Source organism: Coturnix japonica, chromosome 2 (assembly GCF_001577835.2).
Source record: "Coturnix japonica isolate 7356 chromosome 2, Coturnix japonica 2.1, whole genome shotgun sequence".
Lineage (NCBI taxonomy): Eukaryota > Metazoa > Chordata > Aves > Galliformes > Phasianidae > Coturnix > Coturnix japonica.
The window spans coordinates 52,275,163-52,291,083 of record NC_029517.1 but is presented as its reverse complement, the minus strand read 5'-3'; the positions used below and the strand labels follow the sequence as shown (position 1 = coordinate 52,291,083).

Sequence of the window (15,921 nt, the reverse complement as noted above, 5' to 3'; positions counted from 1 at the left end):
CCAGTCTATTTCCAACTGTATCAACTAGTCAATTCAGTTTGTTCTGTGATCACTAAGCTACGACTAAAAGAGTTCAAGCTCTCTTTCCTACAATACTGCAGGGTAGCAGTAAGGAAGCGAAAAAGAAGCAGTAACTGTTGTCTTTTATCTTTCCTACATTGCCTTTGCTATATTAACAATCTACTCTGGAGATGACTGTGGACTAAATCTACCTTCAAAAAGCCTGATAACAGTCTCTCTCCTCCTCATTTTCATACAATGAAAGTGTAAAAAAACCAAAGCAACAAAAACGAAAACCAAACCTGAAATATTTATCATGATGTGCTATCCTAACCAATGATCACAAAGTCTTAATCCAAATCCTTGTTAAGGTGCTTAGCAGGCACTGTGAGGGATGAAAGACACTGAGTCCTTCATACCCAGTGAGAACAAGAAGTAGTCAGATGAAAAACCACTGTAACTACAGACAGCACACTCAAGATTTGACAGCTACGCTTCTGTATCTTGAGTGCTTTATGAGATCACCGTGCACAGTCTACCTTTTCTTAACTTCAAAAGAGTTTTTAATAGATTCCTTTCAGCGTAAAGGTTATAAACTTCCCTGTGAGTCCTATAACGAGCTACAGAACATATGAATTAAGTCAATGTAACTACCTTGTTGGAAAGAACATCATAGAAGAACTTTTGGACCAGTAATTAAGGTTTCAAATTCCATCCCTCTGTTCTATCTACTACTGAAGCTCATAAATAAAACTCAAGAAGGTTCCTCCTTTAACAGTAATTCTGAAAGTACTATTTCCTGTGACCTGACTGACATCATTAAGCTTTTGCTAGACCTCATATTTTTACAATTATTCACTTAGTGTCATTAAAATGACAAAGCTGGTAGAAATGAAGTTTTATTATTCACATTCCTAGTTCATTTGTGGATCTTTTTTTAAAAGTCTTAACACAAATTTTGAACCAACAGCAGTAAATTTAGCAGCCTTACACAGCACTTAATCGCTTTACACAGAATTATTATCTTTTTAAACTGAGAGCAAATGACACTTACCAAACACAAGTATGAACAATGTATTTAAAGATACCACCCAAAAGACATGTTCCTGCAGGGAGAACAGGGGTGTGGGAAAGAAGGGAAGAAGACAAGAGAACAGTACATAAATGTCACTAAATATGAGACACAACATTAAATTATAAGACCTTTTGCTTCAAACATGAGACATTTATTCACTGCGCTAATAAATGCATTCATATTTAAGAACTCTATTTCTTTCATGCAGGAGATAAAGCAGAAATGATACTGCTCAAAAGGAGCACAACTGAGCTTTCTCTTTAAAATATTATGGGTTTCCATTTTTTAAATGGGAGATCTGGCAGTTGATAAACGTAGCTAAGATGGGTTAAAGTTTCGTTTAAGCCTGATTTTTATTTATCATTGAGTACATGACCCAGAGTTATCCCATCTTGTAAGAAATTCTACTTCTGTGCCACACAGAGCACCCTACTCTGTGGAACTCCTAGTAACATAATTTCCTTGCTCATTGTATTCTATTAAAATCTATATAATCTATATCTAGAAATATAAATCAAATGAAATTAGAGATTTCAAATGGAATGAATACAAAGTCAGTTTTCTCAAAGACGAGCCTGTTATGCAAATTTTAAGTGTAGGATTGTACTTACTAAAAAAACCAGAGATCCGTCAAGCCCAAGCATCTGCAGATATAAGTAAATTGGTTTTATTCTCTCAGGAAAATACAAGTACTGTATTTAATAGACGCCTTTTTCACTCTAATTTTTAAATGATCAATAGTCAAAAGCTTTTCTGTCACTGAGCGAACAGAATTCAGACAAATTCTTCATAATAATAGTAGTAACCAATTTCTCACTCAACACTGCACGCTCAATTGATGAAAAGCAGTGATACACACGTAGAATTATCTTAATACACATGTACTGATAATGGAATAGATTAATTGAGAGGCTACTTCTTACCAAGACTTTGAAGAATTTAACCAATAAAGATTTTACGTATACAAGAGATTTTAGAGTTTGAACTACAATTTAAAACTGTTTAAACATCACAGCATTAAAAAAAAAAACAAACTTTTGGTTTTTTTTTTGTCTCCTAATTGCAAGGTATTAACTTATGTTTCACTTAAAGAACTGCAAGAATATCATCCTACCCCCTGTGCATAAAAGCAACTAGTAACTAGATAATGCTGCCATGTCCTATGCTTCTAAGATTAGAACAAAACTGGTTTACAAGAAACAAATCCTCCACCGCTCCTCACAGCTGCTACAGGAAGCATCCACAGATCTGCCAAAAATACAGCACTTATTCCAAAGAGTCCCTTGTCCCCACACTTCAAGGACTATTCACTGTTTTACTCATGACACTCATAATACTGCTGCTGAAAAATGGCAATTTCAATACTAATTTGTTCAGTGTGTTGTGCTAAGTTTCAATATATTAAAACCGAACATACTGTGTAAAGTAAAGCAAGATGCGAATATATTTTTGAAAATTTAGAAGGCTTGAACATTATTTGCACAAGGTAAAACAGCAGAAAAACCTACTCTGATAAACATTAACATGAGCATTGCCTGTATCAGCTCAGAGGTGTAGGAAAGATTGTAAGAGTTTGCTAAAATTGGTTTCTGTATTCATGGAGGCACCCAGAGTATTTTTCACTTGTTCAACAATATCTCCTAGAACACAAAATAAAGACTCCCCTCTTGATATACACAATAGAAGAGTTCAGAAACCTGAGTATCTGTATTTTTTTTCATCAAATAGCTTTGGAAAAAGAAAAAAACAAACTAAGAATTTTCCATTAGCTACACAAAATGATCATGACCTGTCCCTGACTTGGTTTTGTCTGGAATAGTTCATTTTCTTTGTAGAGGCTCGTATTTTGCTGTGCTTTGGATTTTTTTTTTATTTAAATATAAACTATGATAACTAACCAATGTTCTCAGTTGTTGCTGAGGTGTGCTTAGACAGAGCCAAAGACTTTTCTGCTTTTTATAGTGCCATGGCAGCGAGGAAGCTGGGCACGCACAAGAAACTGGGAAAGGACACAGCCAGGACAGCTGACCCCATCTGACCAAAGGGATATCCCATACCATATGGCATCATGCTCAGCAATAAAAGCAGGAGCAAGAATGGATTAAGGGGGGAGGATGCTGTGAGTGAGGCATTTATCTTCTCACTAAACTGTTACTAGCAATGAGCCATGCTTTTCTCGAAGTAGCTGAACACCTGCTTGCCAATGGGAAATAACAAATTAATTCCTTGTTACGCCTTGCTTATTTGTTTGGAGTTTTACCTAGTGAACTGTCCTCATCTCAAAATATGAGTTCTTGCACTTCTACATTCTCAGTTCTCTCACCCCAACAGGAGACTGTGAGGAAGCAGCTGCGTGGTGCTGAACTGCCTGTTGAGTTTAAATCACAACAGCCCCTTATAATGAAATAAGGATTTCTAGACCTTGTTCAAGGCAACAACTGTCTCATAACCTAGAAATAGAATAACTAGATTTACAGCTGTCTGCCTTGGAGACTAGTGGTGATGGTAAACAAAATGATCATAGCATACATCACATGTCTAATTATGGAACCTGTGATCCATAAACAAAACCATAGCAATAACATACTCCATCATTTTTTATTAAATGTATTTGTCATTTACAAATATGTAAAGGAAGTATGTAATAAAAACTTCAGTTTTCCTCTTTTCTTTAGTTTGATTTGTACTTTCAGGATAACAAAAGTACTCAACTATATATCACACAACACTTATATGCTGTTAACATCGTATAGCACCCTCAGTTCAAGCTGCAGTTCATTTCCAAACCTGACCAACCATCCAAAGATTCTGAAAGGTCTCTGCTAAAAGATTTTAAGCTGTTACTGACTGCAAATCAAAGAACTAACTTTCTGATGCTTAAGGAGTAGAATTATATTTTGTCTTTAACCCAGTGACTTAATTTTAGGTCAGTAAAGCCTCTTACTGCAGTTTTTACACTAGACAGGAGTACTCAAACATATCCCAGACGGATTTTGCTGCAGCAATACTGCATATCATTATGTAAACTCCAGAGAGAAATAACACAAGAAAATTATTCTTTCTTACTCGCTCCCAAGTAAGCTCTTCTGCTGCTCGATCCCATTCCAAAGCATTCCAGTTCATGTCATCTGAGGAGACAAAGGTCATTATTACAGTTGTCAGACTCACCCAAAAACAGATGTAACCACTCCACATGCTGTCTTCAATGAACAAAAGAGATAAGGTCCATAACATTCAACTCATAAATGCCGATAGCTTTCCAGTGAGCTTTAACACTCAAGAGAAATGCACAAAATATGCAAAAGATGAGAAATAAATTAAAGCAGAAATTTATACAAATAGCTTCCTTGAATTACAAGAGTTATATTTTTAACAGTTTAATTTACATTAAAAAAAAATTAGAACATTACTGTTTTGAGTCACCTGTTACCTTGTGCTCCATTGTTTGCATCTGCTGCATCTTCTACTACAGCATCTTCTTCATCTTCGTTCTCCTCCTCCTCTTCATCTACCTGTTCTTCTTGAATTTCAGGGTTCTCACCTACAACTGCAATGTCAGCAGCTGGGTTAGCAGGCTGATCAAGCACAGCGTTTTCAACAGCTCCATTTGCGACAGCCTGAGCCTGCAGAAACAGGATGTAGCATTCAGTTGAACTGCTTATACTGACTTTATACTTTATCCAGTACTCATAGAAAAAAACCAAAACAATTACTTTTTTTTTTCTTCTTAAATTAGATAAGCATTAAATGGTAACAATAAATCTCTTAAAAACAAAGAGAAACATTCAGAGTTCTAAACAAACTAGCTGATGTTGGAAGAGGCCTCTAGAGATCACCTAATCATCACACCTACTCAAAGCAGAGTCAGCTACTGAGCAGGTTGCTCAGTGCCATTTCCAGATGTTATTCAGGTAACTTCACAACCTCTCAATGAAATTGCCTGTGCTTCTACTTGCAGCTATTGCTTTTTGTCCTGCCCCTAAATACTATTAGGAAGCCACTGCGCCTGTCTTTTATACCTACCAACCACACATTTATATACACTAATAAAGCACACCTTGCCCAGGCAGAACAGTCAGTAACTCTTAGCCTCTCCAGTTCTTTAATCATTTCTGTTGGTTCTTTGTTTGACTCCCAGCAGTATGTCCACTCCCCTACTGTACTGGAGAGTCCAGTACACAGCACTCCAAATGTGGTTTCACCAGTGCTTAATAGAGAAGAACTCTCCTGAGCTTCTGAAGACTGTCAGTAAATTAAAATAAGATAATTCAAGGAGAACTTGAGTAAATCAAACTAAGGATTTGTAACTCAATTTTTAAAAAGTAGACATATTAAAAAAGTAAAACTTTAATCAAATATTTTCCATCATGCATATGTAGTGCTTGTATCATCTCTTCTCCTACACAAGAGTCTCCTCAAAGAACAAAAAGCAAACATGTAAAATTGGGGTCAACTGAGGGGGTCAGAATTCCTAACTTCAGAGGTTTCAGTGAATTGATACCTCATGAACCACCAAAATATATGTTAAAAAGATAAAAGTGGTATTTTCATTTACTACAGTTGACAATCCAGCTCGACATGAACTAAACTTTTTAAATAAAGTATAAAATACAGATAAATAATTGTCATAAGAATCTACACAATTTTAAAACTCCCATACAAAATGACACTGAAACAAACCCATTACAATTCCACTTTATAGGACTTCAAGAACTGAACAGTGATATTAATGTGTTTATATAGAAGCACGTGTCCAGCCTCAGTAAACATACAAATATACACTACAATCACATGAAATGACTGTTGTCTTCTGATAACATATTTATTCACATGAGCACATTTTCTATATTTACTATGAACTATTGAGCAGTTAAGTTTAACCTCGTTTTGTTGACCAACACCATTGATTGGCTGCTGTTGATTTTGTTCCAACCACTGCGGTGCTCCTCCATGAACGATCTGTTCACGTAACCAGACGAGGCTGATAAATGCACACAGAGTGCATGTCACCACAAAACAACCCTGCAAACAGTCCGCCAATAAGTTCTCCCTGTTAAAGAGAAAAACAAAACAAAACATTAATTAAAAATGTATACTGCTTATTAAGACTAAACTTGTTAAATATCTAAAACAAGTTTTCTCAGTTCAAATCAACAAAAAATCCACATTTGTGTGAAAAGCTGAATTTACTTGTGTGTCTAGGTGAAGAAACTACATGGATTATGCTGAAAAGCTATTTCTATAAGTGCCTGTGTCCAAGCAGCTCTAAGCACCAAGATAAATTCTGATTTGGAAAAGTATGCATGTCCTACTGTTTTGACTTTGGAAATTACTGTTGTTTAAGTAGAAATATTCAAATATATATATCAAAAGTAGTGATATATCAAAGTTGTTTCTTGTAGAGAAAATCTGGATTTATTACAGCAAAAGATCTGTTCATCCACCATCCACGTTTTATCTGCAACTAACAAAACAGAACTGCTGTGCCTGTCTTTGATTCAACTTTTCAAGCAGCCTTTAACCCCAGGTATTTTTTCTTCCACTCTACTTCAGAAAATCTGAAGTATCAACTAACATAAAACTGCAAAGCAGGAACAAAACAACGTTCTTCTAGGCAGCTGAATGTTGGTTTCATATGAGGCAAGAAATACTTAAATTGAATTAAGCAATCCTCATTCCTATTCCAGGTGTTCCCTCCCACTTAGTTTCACCCTCATACTTCTCCTTGACCATAATGAATTTGCTCAGAAAACTGATTTACTACACTAAGTCTTTTAAAATAAGGAAGGAATATGCTATCATAGTATTGACAGCAATTGCACAATATGCCTTTTGAAGCATCAGTCTGACTCTCTATGAAGCTGCACAGACACTAGTGCTCGCACAGTACAGTGAAGACAACAGGTAGCAAAAATCTCAAGTGAAAAGGTGACACCAGATGCTACTGAAATAACTCAGTCAAAGAAATACATGTCAAACCATTGTGAAACAGTACTTAGACACACATAAGTCCTTTATTTTTCTTCCTAAATACGGGTTCTGTAGACTGTAATGGATGCAAAGGGACATTACAGAACCATTTTCACAATTATCTTTCTAGACAATTTCTTTGTATCAGTCAGGTTAAGTACTTACGTTGATAGAATATCTAATGGCAGCGTCAGTAGTGAGCTCACAGAGCCAGTAAACAAGCACTTGTAGATACGACCTGCAGAAAAAAGCCACAAGCATGGTATAAAGTTGTTTGCTTTATTGTAGCCAGCAGCATATACACGCTTTGCATTTAACAGACCCTGAATCAAATTCAGCAAGGTGCCCAGTATGTTTCTGTGGCTTGCCTCTGCTTATCACTGAGCTGCAAGACGTGTAAGGTGGAAGAACTGCAAAGGTACAAGAAACAGCTGTGTAGTCTGTTAAGCTGTACAGCTGTTAAGCTTGTGTTCAAGAACACAAGCCCTGAACCCCTTCAAATTACAATACACTGGTAGGAATTATGTGCAACAGAAATCATTGTGGGATTTTATGGAATACAAAGGGGATTTTATGACAAAAAATCCATAAGCAAACTGATCCCTAGTTCTTCCTCACATACCTCATTCTTCACATAAAAGCACTAAGATCTGTAATCAGGAGGTCTGGGACAGATCTCTTGTGTGCAACACTTTAGACAAAGGACACCAGCCATTAAATCATTCTCAGACCTCTTGGATAAGTCTTGATTGGTGCTAAGGAACTGATTTTAAATTTGCTTCTCATGCACAGATGCCATTTAAGATCACTGTTTAGTTTTATGCCTTTCTAGCCTTAGGTAAGCAACAAATTTTCCTGTGTATATGAGTATTACATCACAATAGATTCATACTCACATGCAGTAAGAGGTACTACTCCCAACCATGCGAAGGCCACAAGTGTATAATGAAACCAGTACCGTATTGCTGTGCCAATACTCGTAACCAGTCCAGCAAAGATGTCTTGGATTGGAAGCCGTGAAGGCATGTCTGGGGAATAAACTGTGTAGAAAAGGCACTTATTCATTAGCTCATCCTTTAAACAAGCACTTACATAGAAGACCTGTCAGCTACAAAACATTTGTAATTGAGAAAAATCTTACAATGAAAATAAACATATTCTATAGACTTCCAACAGATCACTCCAAATAAATAACAAAAATTGTCATGACACATTACACGTTGATTTTAATAGGAAAATCAATACACTTTATGCCAGTTTTTGACTAAGAGATGTTGTTTTCTAAATAGCTTCACTACATTCACTGCAAGTCAAAATAGGCCAAAGCCTGCAAGGAAAAGCAGGTTCTAAATTCAGCAGCTCTCCCACTCAACATCACCTGAAAGAGATCCCTGTTAAGTACAAATCTAGTCCAAGGAAAGAGCACATGGAACAAGATAAACCACCAGTTTTGCATTCTCCCCACTTGTACTAAATAGTTTAGACTACACTCGCTATCCAACAGGACAAAATTCAGCAAAGAAAAAGCACTGTAAAGCAGCATAAAGTGAAGGCAACTAATTAAGTATCTATAAATGTTGAAATTTACATAGATAAACTTTCATTTTCAAGGGATATCAATTGCTCCTATGGTCCCACCTAATAAGGAACATGTGGCAATTCTCATACTAGTAAATTTTCTTGCCCTTTTTAATTGAACACATATATATTACATAAATCTCACTACGTTCAGAAGTCAAGAAAAATAATGTCAAGGTTTTTTTAATTTGCGCACACTTTTATTACCTGAGTCAGTACATTAAAAAGCTGCACGACAGATCATCAGCCTTTCAGTGCATCTCCACTTCACAGAATCACAGAATCGTAGGGGTTGGAAGGGACCTCTAGAGATCATCGAGTCCAACCCCCCTGCCAAAGCAGGCTCCCTACACCACGTCACACAGGTAGGCATCCAGGCGGGTCTTGAATATCTCCAGAGAAGGAGACTCCACCACCTCCCTGGGCAGCCTGTTCCAGTGCTCCATCACCCTCACCATAAAGAAGTTCTTCCGCACATTCATGCGGAACTTCCTATGCTGTACTTTCATCCCATTACCCCTAGTCCTATCCCCACGCACTACTGAAAAGAGACCAGCCTCACCACTATGGCTCCCACACCTCAGGTATTTATAAACCTGGATCAAGTCCCCTCTCAGCCTTCTTTTCTCAAGGCTAAACAGACCAAGTTCCCTAGTACAGTACTAGCTCCCTTCCACAGTACCAGGCTCCACTGCCATTTCTAGCCTACCCTTCCCTAAATGCTACTCAGATACAAAACCGTATCTTTCAGACTACAGGTGCCAATTACCTACAGTCTTCACTGCACATTAAGCAATTGGAAGATGTCTATTTCTAACAATGTCGTTACACACAATGAGTTTCTGCATACTAACACTGATTCCAAGAAGTCATAATGACCAGCATCAATACCAGATGTGAGTAAAGAAGATAAACTGCAGTTTAGCACAAAGATACTGCTGCCTGGATGGTCAGCAGTTACACCAGCAACAAATGAAGATATCACACACATTGAACCCGGACTAGTTTTTGGAAACCTGCTGTATTTTCAGCCACATAAGTGATTTACATTTTTCTTTGCATAAAATATCAGAGAAAAATTTTCCTCCCTCTTGTATAAACCTTTTGTCTACAAGTCTAAAAAACACCGCTTCATGCCATCCACCTGCATTCACCTTGTCTCTAAACAACAACACTGCTCTCTTGGTGTATTCATGCTTACTGGGAGAGAAAGCCTCTATGTGAGAGCAGACCACTTCTTTTCTCTCCAGGGACACTTCCCTAAGTATCTGCATTGTAAGGCGAACACAGGAGCACAGAAAAGCAGGATCAATAAGCAAAAGAATGCGGAGAGTTTGGTGCGCTTCAACAATAAGTGGATTGTATGTGACACAAAGTAACACCAAAACAGTAACTGTGAGATAAACCTTATTACGTTTTAGGTTTCAAAGGTACTTGGCAAACAAATAAAATTCACCAAGAAAGGACTAAAATAAAAAGCATAATGGAAGGAAAGCAAAACCGTGAGAGCAGCAACTGAAGAGCACCACACAAACATATTTTGTCATTGTCCACTAATTTCTGATTTTCTTATTGCAGAATCAGATTTAGTGTGCAATTTGGTAGTAGCACAGAAAATACTCATTTAAGCCTTAATAACAATCAGCTCACACCAAATGAACATCCAGGATAACTTAAAGAGGAGATAAGCAGACATATGTTAAGGGCGCTAAAAGAACATCTACCTGTAGTGTATTTGTTACTGCATCACTCAGGCAAAACAGAACTCGGAAGATAATTTGAGGATTATATTTTTTAATCCTCAAAAAACATATTTTTGATCAACACTTTGGAACTAGAGAGGAGGCTACAAGGAAAACATTTAGTTGTTAAGGGGAAGCTGTGAGAGTTTAAAATAATTTAAAAAAAAAATAGTCAAAGGATCATAGTATCACCAAGGTTGGAAAAGACCTAAAAGATCATCCAGTCCAACCATTCACCTATTACCAATAGCTCCCACTAAACCATGTCCCTCAATACAACATTCAATTGTTCCTTGAATACCCCCAGGGTCGGTGACTCCACCACCTCCCTGGGCAGTCCATTCCAGTGCCTCACCACCCTTCCAGAGAACTAATATTTCCTAATGTCCAGCCTGAATCTCCCCTGCCACAGCTTGAAACCATTCCCTCTAGTCCTATCACTAATGACACGAGAGAAGAGGCCGACCCCCAGCTCACTACAACCTCCCTTCAGGAAGTTATAGAGAGCAATAAGGTCTCCCCTGAGCCTCCTCTTCTCCAGGAGCTGCATTGTGGCAATGCCAGGAGCTGGGTAGGTGCTGAGAGAACTGATCTTTATATCTTGACTTTGTCACATTCTGTAATACATTAAGCTTCTATCTAGCTCATTTGGACTTCTCTGCCCCTTTGAGCCACCCAAATGGAAAGGTACAATGAGCAGTCCATAAATGTCATGAAGCGTGCTCAGTTACTTATTATTCCTTATTTATGCGCTCATTTGTTGAAGAAGACTTACATCCTTACCCAATTTTCAGGGAAACAGTTTGTCAGTACATTTCAGTTGAAAGAAAGGCCCGCTACAGAAAAGTGGGAAAGGATTCCCACTACTCTGTCCTACCATAGTGGTACTTTCAGGCTTATTCACAGTCTCACAGTCTCGTGCGGGTTGGAAGGGACCTTAGAGATCATCGAGTCCAACCCCCGGGGTTTGAGCCTCCTGTGTAGCAGAGCGGCACTTCTACCACTTGCACCACAGGGGGGATTCGAACCCGGGCCTACGGTGTTGCAAGCGGCACTTCTACCACTGCGCCACTGGAAGCATTCTTAGCATTCCCATTTCCTCAGAGGTTATTCAGCACAAGCACTACACAGTTGTGCTTTGACAAACCCAAGGGAGTCAATCTGCTGACCCTAAATAACAACCACTAAACTTCCCAACAAGTAGAACAAACGAACACTTTCAACTTAACCTTTCCCTGCCATTTTTTTTTTTCCCCCAAATACTAAAGTTAATCCAAATGAAAACTACCCTGCAAGTGCTATTTTCCTTTAAGGAAGAGTTAATAGCCATGACATGGGCAGTACAGGAAGGAGCTCCAATCAGAGCAGTATCCCAGAAACAGAAGTATACGCAGGTATTAAAAAAAGCTCAGAACCCCAAACCTGTTATGTTGATAAAGTGTATAATAACGATTAAAAATATTAACAAAACCACTTTTATTACCTGCACGATTAAAAAAGTAAAAAGGGAGCATCAGCAGCATTTCCACTCCAGGACGTTATAAATGCCAGGTGCACAACAGAAAATATACAGTACCAATATAGAGTGAACACCTGGCTCTTCCTAACCAGGACATTCTCTTGTTTTTCCTGCCTATCTCACACCCGCAGCAAATCCCTGTACAAACCTACCTCCAACAACTCACAGTTCAAAACTGATACCAAGGCAACTGTCCAGGAATCTCTTTATGTTCTAAAGGGTGACTCCCAATGAACGCAAACAAGTTATGCAGGTTCAAGTATGTTACAAGCTTGTTCATCTCCCACATTTATGGCTAGTTCTGCCATAAAGCACTAAGTGGGTGAATACACGTGAACAGTTCCAGGGAAGTCACGCATAAGATCGTAAAGAACTAATATGAAATACAACAGAAAGTTATCTGTGTCTTTTATGCTGCTGGCCAGTAGCATTCTGAGAATGCCCGCCTTCCTTCTAGAAGGAATTAAATATCCTGAGTGGGTTAAGATGTTGTTTTGGTTTTTTTTGCCAGTTTATTATTACTAGACATTCTAGACAGGTTGAAGATACTGGCCACCGTGTTAAAGTTAATTCAAGTGACCAGATAAAAGAGTTATCCCATTTTATCCTTCAATTAAATCTTACTGTGAATAATGAGCCCAAGAAAATGGGTCACTCGCTCCAGTGTAATTACATGATGACACCTTATAGATCACTTTGTTAAAGATTCAGTTAAAGACTCAGAAGCTTGAAACTTAACAAACTAAGTACAATTACAAACAACACACAATTACTAAGCAATGTTCTTGCATTGACTACTTAAGAACATGAATATGTAATCACGTACTTTGTCTACATGGTTGGACACTTCAGAGAATAATGCTACTTTTCAGAAGAAAAATCACTTCCTTCACATCCCTTCCAAGATACAGGCTGAACCTCCTAGTCTCTGCTTCCTTCCTTATACCCATTAACTAAGCCAGTACATAGCTCAGGTGCTAAAGAAGTACAAGACATTACTGAATTTAAAGACAGCGAAGGACTTAATGCATGTGCTAGAATAATAGAATACTTAGAGTTGGAAGGGACCTCTGAAGGCCATCTAGCCCAACTGCCCTGCAATGAACAGGGACAACACAGCTACATCAGGTTGCCCAGGGCCTGATCCAGCCTCACCTTGAAAGTCTCCATGGGTGGGGCACCAACCACAACACTGAGCAACCTGTTCCAACACCTCATAAACCACACTGTAAAACTCCTTACATCTAACCTAAATCTGCCCTCTTCAAGCTTGAAACCATTTCCAGTTGTTCTATCACCACAGACCCTGCTAAAGGGTCTGTCTCTTCCTTTCCTTTACATACTGAAAGGCGACTAAAGAATAGCAGCTCTCACAAGCAGACTGAGTTTCCACACTGCATGTACAAATTATTTTTCAAATACAGAGGGATAAGAAATACTAAGGGAAGCATAATTGCATGAATTTCGGGTGTGAAGGAAACAGAAGGAAGTAATGAAACAAGACATGCTGGGTAAAGAGGACTGAAGGAATCTGTGCTAGCTAAAGTGACATATGCTACCACCGTATGCAGCCTGGTAGGAAAGAAAAAAGCATCTATCTATCTATCTATCTATCTATCTATCTATCTATCTATCTATCTATCTATCTATCTATCTATCTATCTATCTATCTCCGCAGGATAATCTGTGCAATGTGGGAAGCCAAGAAGAAAACATTCTCAACTGATAGCGCTCAGTGTGCAGAGCAGCCAGCTCGTGACAGAGAAGGATAAATAAATCTTTGCTAAAGTGATTCCCCCAATTGCCAGTTTCAAGGCTACTGTAACAAATGCTAATCTGCTGAACCACAGTGACTCAATCACATTTTCTATGTGTCCATAGTCTGCAGGTCCATTACAAGCTGTGCAGGTAACAAGTCAGGCAAGGATAAAACTTCTGCAGGATCACGTGTATCGATTATGGCACTAAAGACATTTCCGAGTATCACCATTAACATAGTCAGGCATTGGAACGCACTGCCCAGGGAGGTGGTGGAGTCACCGACCATGGGAGTGTTCCAGAAACGTTTGGATGTTGTGTTGATGAATATGATTTAGCTGGGAAGTATTGGTAATGGTTGGACTAGATCATCTTCTAGGTCTTTTCCAACATTGATAATTCTGTGATTCTGTGATTAACATATATATTAAAAACCAAACATTTGAGCCTTCTCATCACTTTTCTTCTAAATCTCAGTGAAAACAAGCTTTTGTCTTTTTTCCTCATACAAAATTAGAATGTTTTCTTTCTTATCTCTTTTACATTTCTTACATGGGGCCTCTGCATCAGTGAAAAAGAATCATCTGAAAGCACGAGGGATTGCTGAGATCAACGCAAAATATGCTATTCTCCTCACAGACGTCAGGCACAGTATTCCACACTCTGATACTGATAATCTCAACAATTGCCTAGTGTGCCAAATTAATTGTTGACAGAAATGGAAAACTCTGAGATTCAATAGATATTGGGGCAGGTGCAAGAGAATTCTTGGAAAGGAAAATGCACGCACTAACCCATATGCCTCGGTAGACTGAACCAATACACAATTAGATAAGATGGATGAGGAAGAAGACAGTACTAGAGCTCGGTCCTTCCAACACAAACAAGCCAGCCTGAAAGGGAGATTTGATTTTGATACTTCTATTACAGCTCACATCTGGTTATGAAAGCACTATGTTATCCATCATTTAAACAATTCACATCATCTGTGATAATAAAGAAACAATTCAAACAAGAATTCAGAAATTAAAACACAAGTGTGGACCTAGAAGGCTGCATGAAAAAGTAATAAAAAATACTACAATAAAAAGAAACCAAGTTCTGAAAAAACGAGAGCAGTGAAACATACTTACTTGGTGTGAAAGCAAATCTGTGCTTACATAATTCACAGTATTCTTTTCTGCTGTGTTTAAGCCACTGAACTAAGCTGAAACAAAAAAGCAATCACATTAAGACATGCTATTACATCTTTCCCCATTACAAAAAGCAAATCAATTATCTGTTTCAAACAAAGTAGAACCTTCATACGATCACAGAGGACAAGCTAACATGTATGCTAAGTTTACTTACACCACAAAGTTTACATGGCTTTCACAGAGAAAGTACATCATCAGGTATGTATGTTACTGAAAAGGGTAACAAGGGCAGGCATATACCCTCACGTGGAGGTGTTCAAGGCCAGGTTGGATGGGGCCCTGGGCAACCTGATCTAGTGAATGTGGAGGTTTGGTGGCCCTGCCAGGCAGGGGGGTTGGAACTTCATGATCCTTGAGGTCCCTTCCAACTCGGGTCATTCTGTGGATACTGACTGGGAGCACCAGCCCTTAAAAATATTTCACGATTTAAACCACTCTATCTGTGAAAGAATGACTATTAATATACAATCAAAAAGAGAGTTCATATAGACCAGAATTATGGATTTCATTTTAAGGATTTCCCTGATTGAACAACACCTCAAAAATATCATAGTTTGGTTTGTTGGTTTTATTCTTAGTGTGAGGCTAAGTACTCTTCTTCATTCACTATTATAAGAAGGCAGAAAAAAGAACATGTACTGATCTTTCTGTTCCTTGTTCTCACAAGACAGGAGTGAGGAGCACTGTACTCTCAAACAAACATATCCACGAGTACTTCCTTTTCACATGTAACTGCTAAACTCATGAAAATTTACAATTCTACATAATGAACCCTCATAAAATAAACCAAAAACCCCAACCCTGAACATACTTCCTCTGAAAATCTGCTTCATTTTAAGCTTGTTAACATGAAGACATATGAAGCACTGCTTTTAGAAATACATTTGTGCATTTTATTAAAGACAAATGAAGAAACAAACAAAAACACTCAAAACTTACCATTCCTGATGAATAAATTTAATACTGCCAGTACACACACATGGATGATACAGGGGTTTCTCAGGAGTTCCCTCTGATCGACAGACTCTGCATATATCTGCTGAACAAGACAACAGTTATTACACTTCTGCTGGAAGAAGTCAC

The 15,921-nt window shown here is 38.1% G+C and overlaps 1 protein-coding gene across 2 annotated transcripts in view; it reads right to left on the bottom strand.

The window, feature by feature from the left end:
- Positions 1 to 15,921, bottom strand: part of MARCHF6 (membrane associated ring-CH-type finger 6) — a 36,438-nt gene that overhangs the window by 17,132 nt on the left and 3,385 nt on the right. The window contains exons 2-10 of one of the 2 annotated variants that reach the window (XM_015854410.2): positions 15,778 to 15,874; positions 14,776 to 14,849; positions 7,942 to 8,085; positions 7,211 to 7,283; positions 5,957 to 6,125; positions 4,506 to 4,698; positions 4,142 to 4,203; positions 1,687 to 1,719; positions 1,055 to 1,106 (exon numbers count right to left, since the gene is read on the bottom strand). In XM_015854410.2, coding sequence (XP_015709896.1) covers positions 1,055 to 1,106; positions 1,687 to 1,719; positions 4,142 to 4,203; positions 4,506 to 4,698; positions 5,957 to 6,125; positions 7,211 to 7,283; positions 7,942 to 8,085; positions 14,776 to 14,849; positions 15,778 to 15,874 — 897 coding nt within the window. Of the gene's footprint in view, positions 1 to 1,054; positions 1,107 to 1,686; positions 1,720 to 4,141; positions 4,204 to 4,505; positions 4,699 to 5,956; positions 6,126 to 7,210; positions 7,284 to 7,941; positions 8,086 to 14,775; positions 14,850 to 15,777; positions 15,878 to 15,921 lie in introns of both variants that reach the window. The other variant, XM_015854409.2, reaches the window with a different exon arrangement.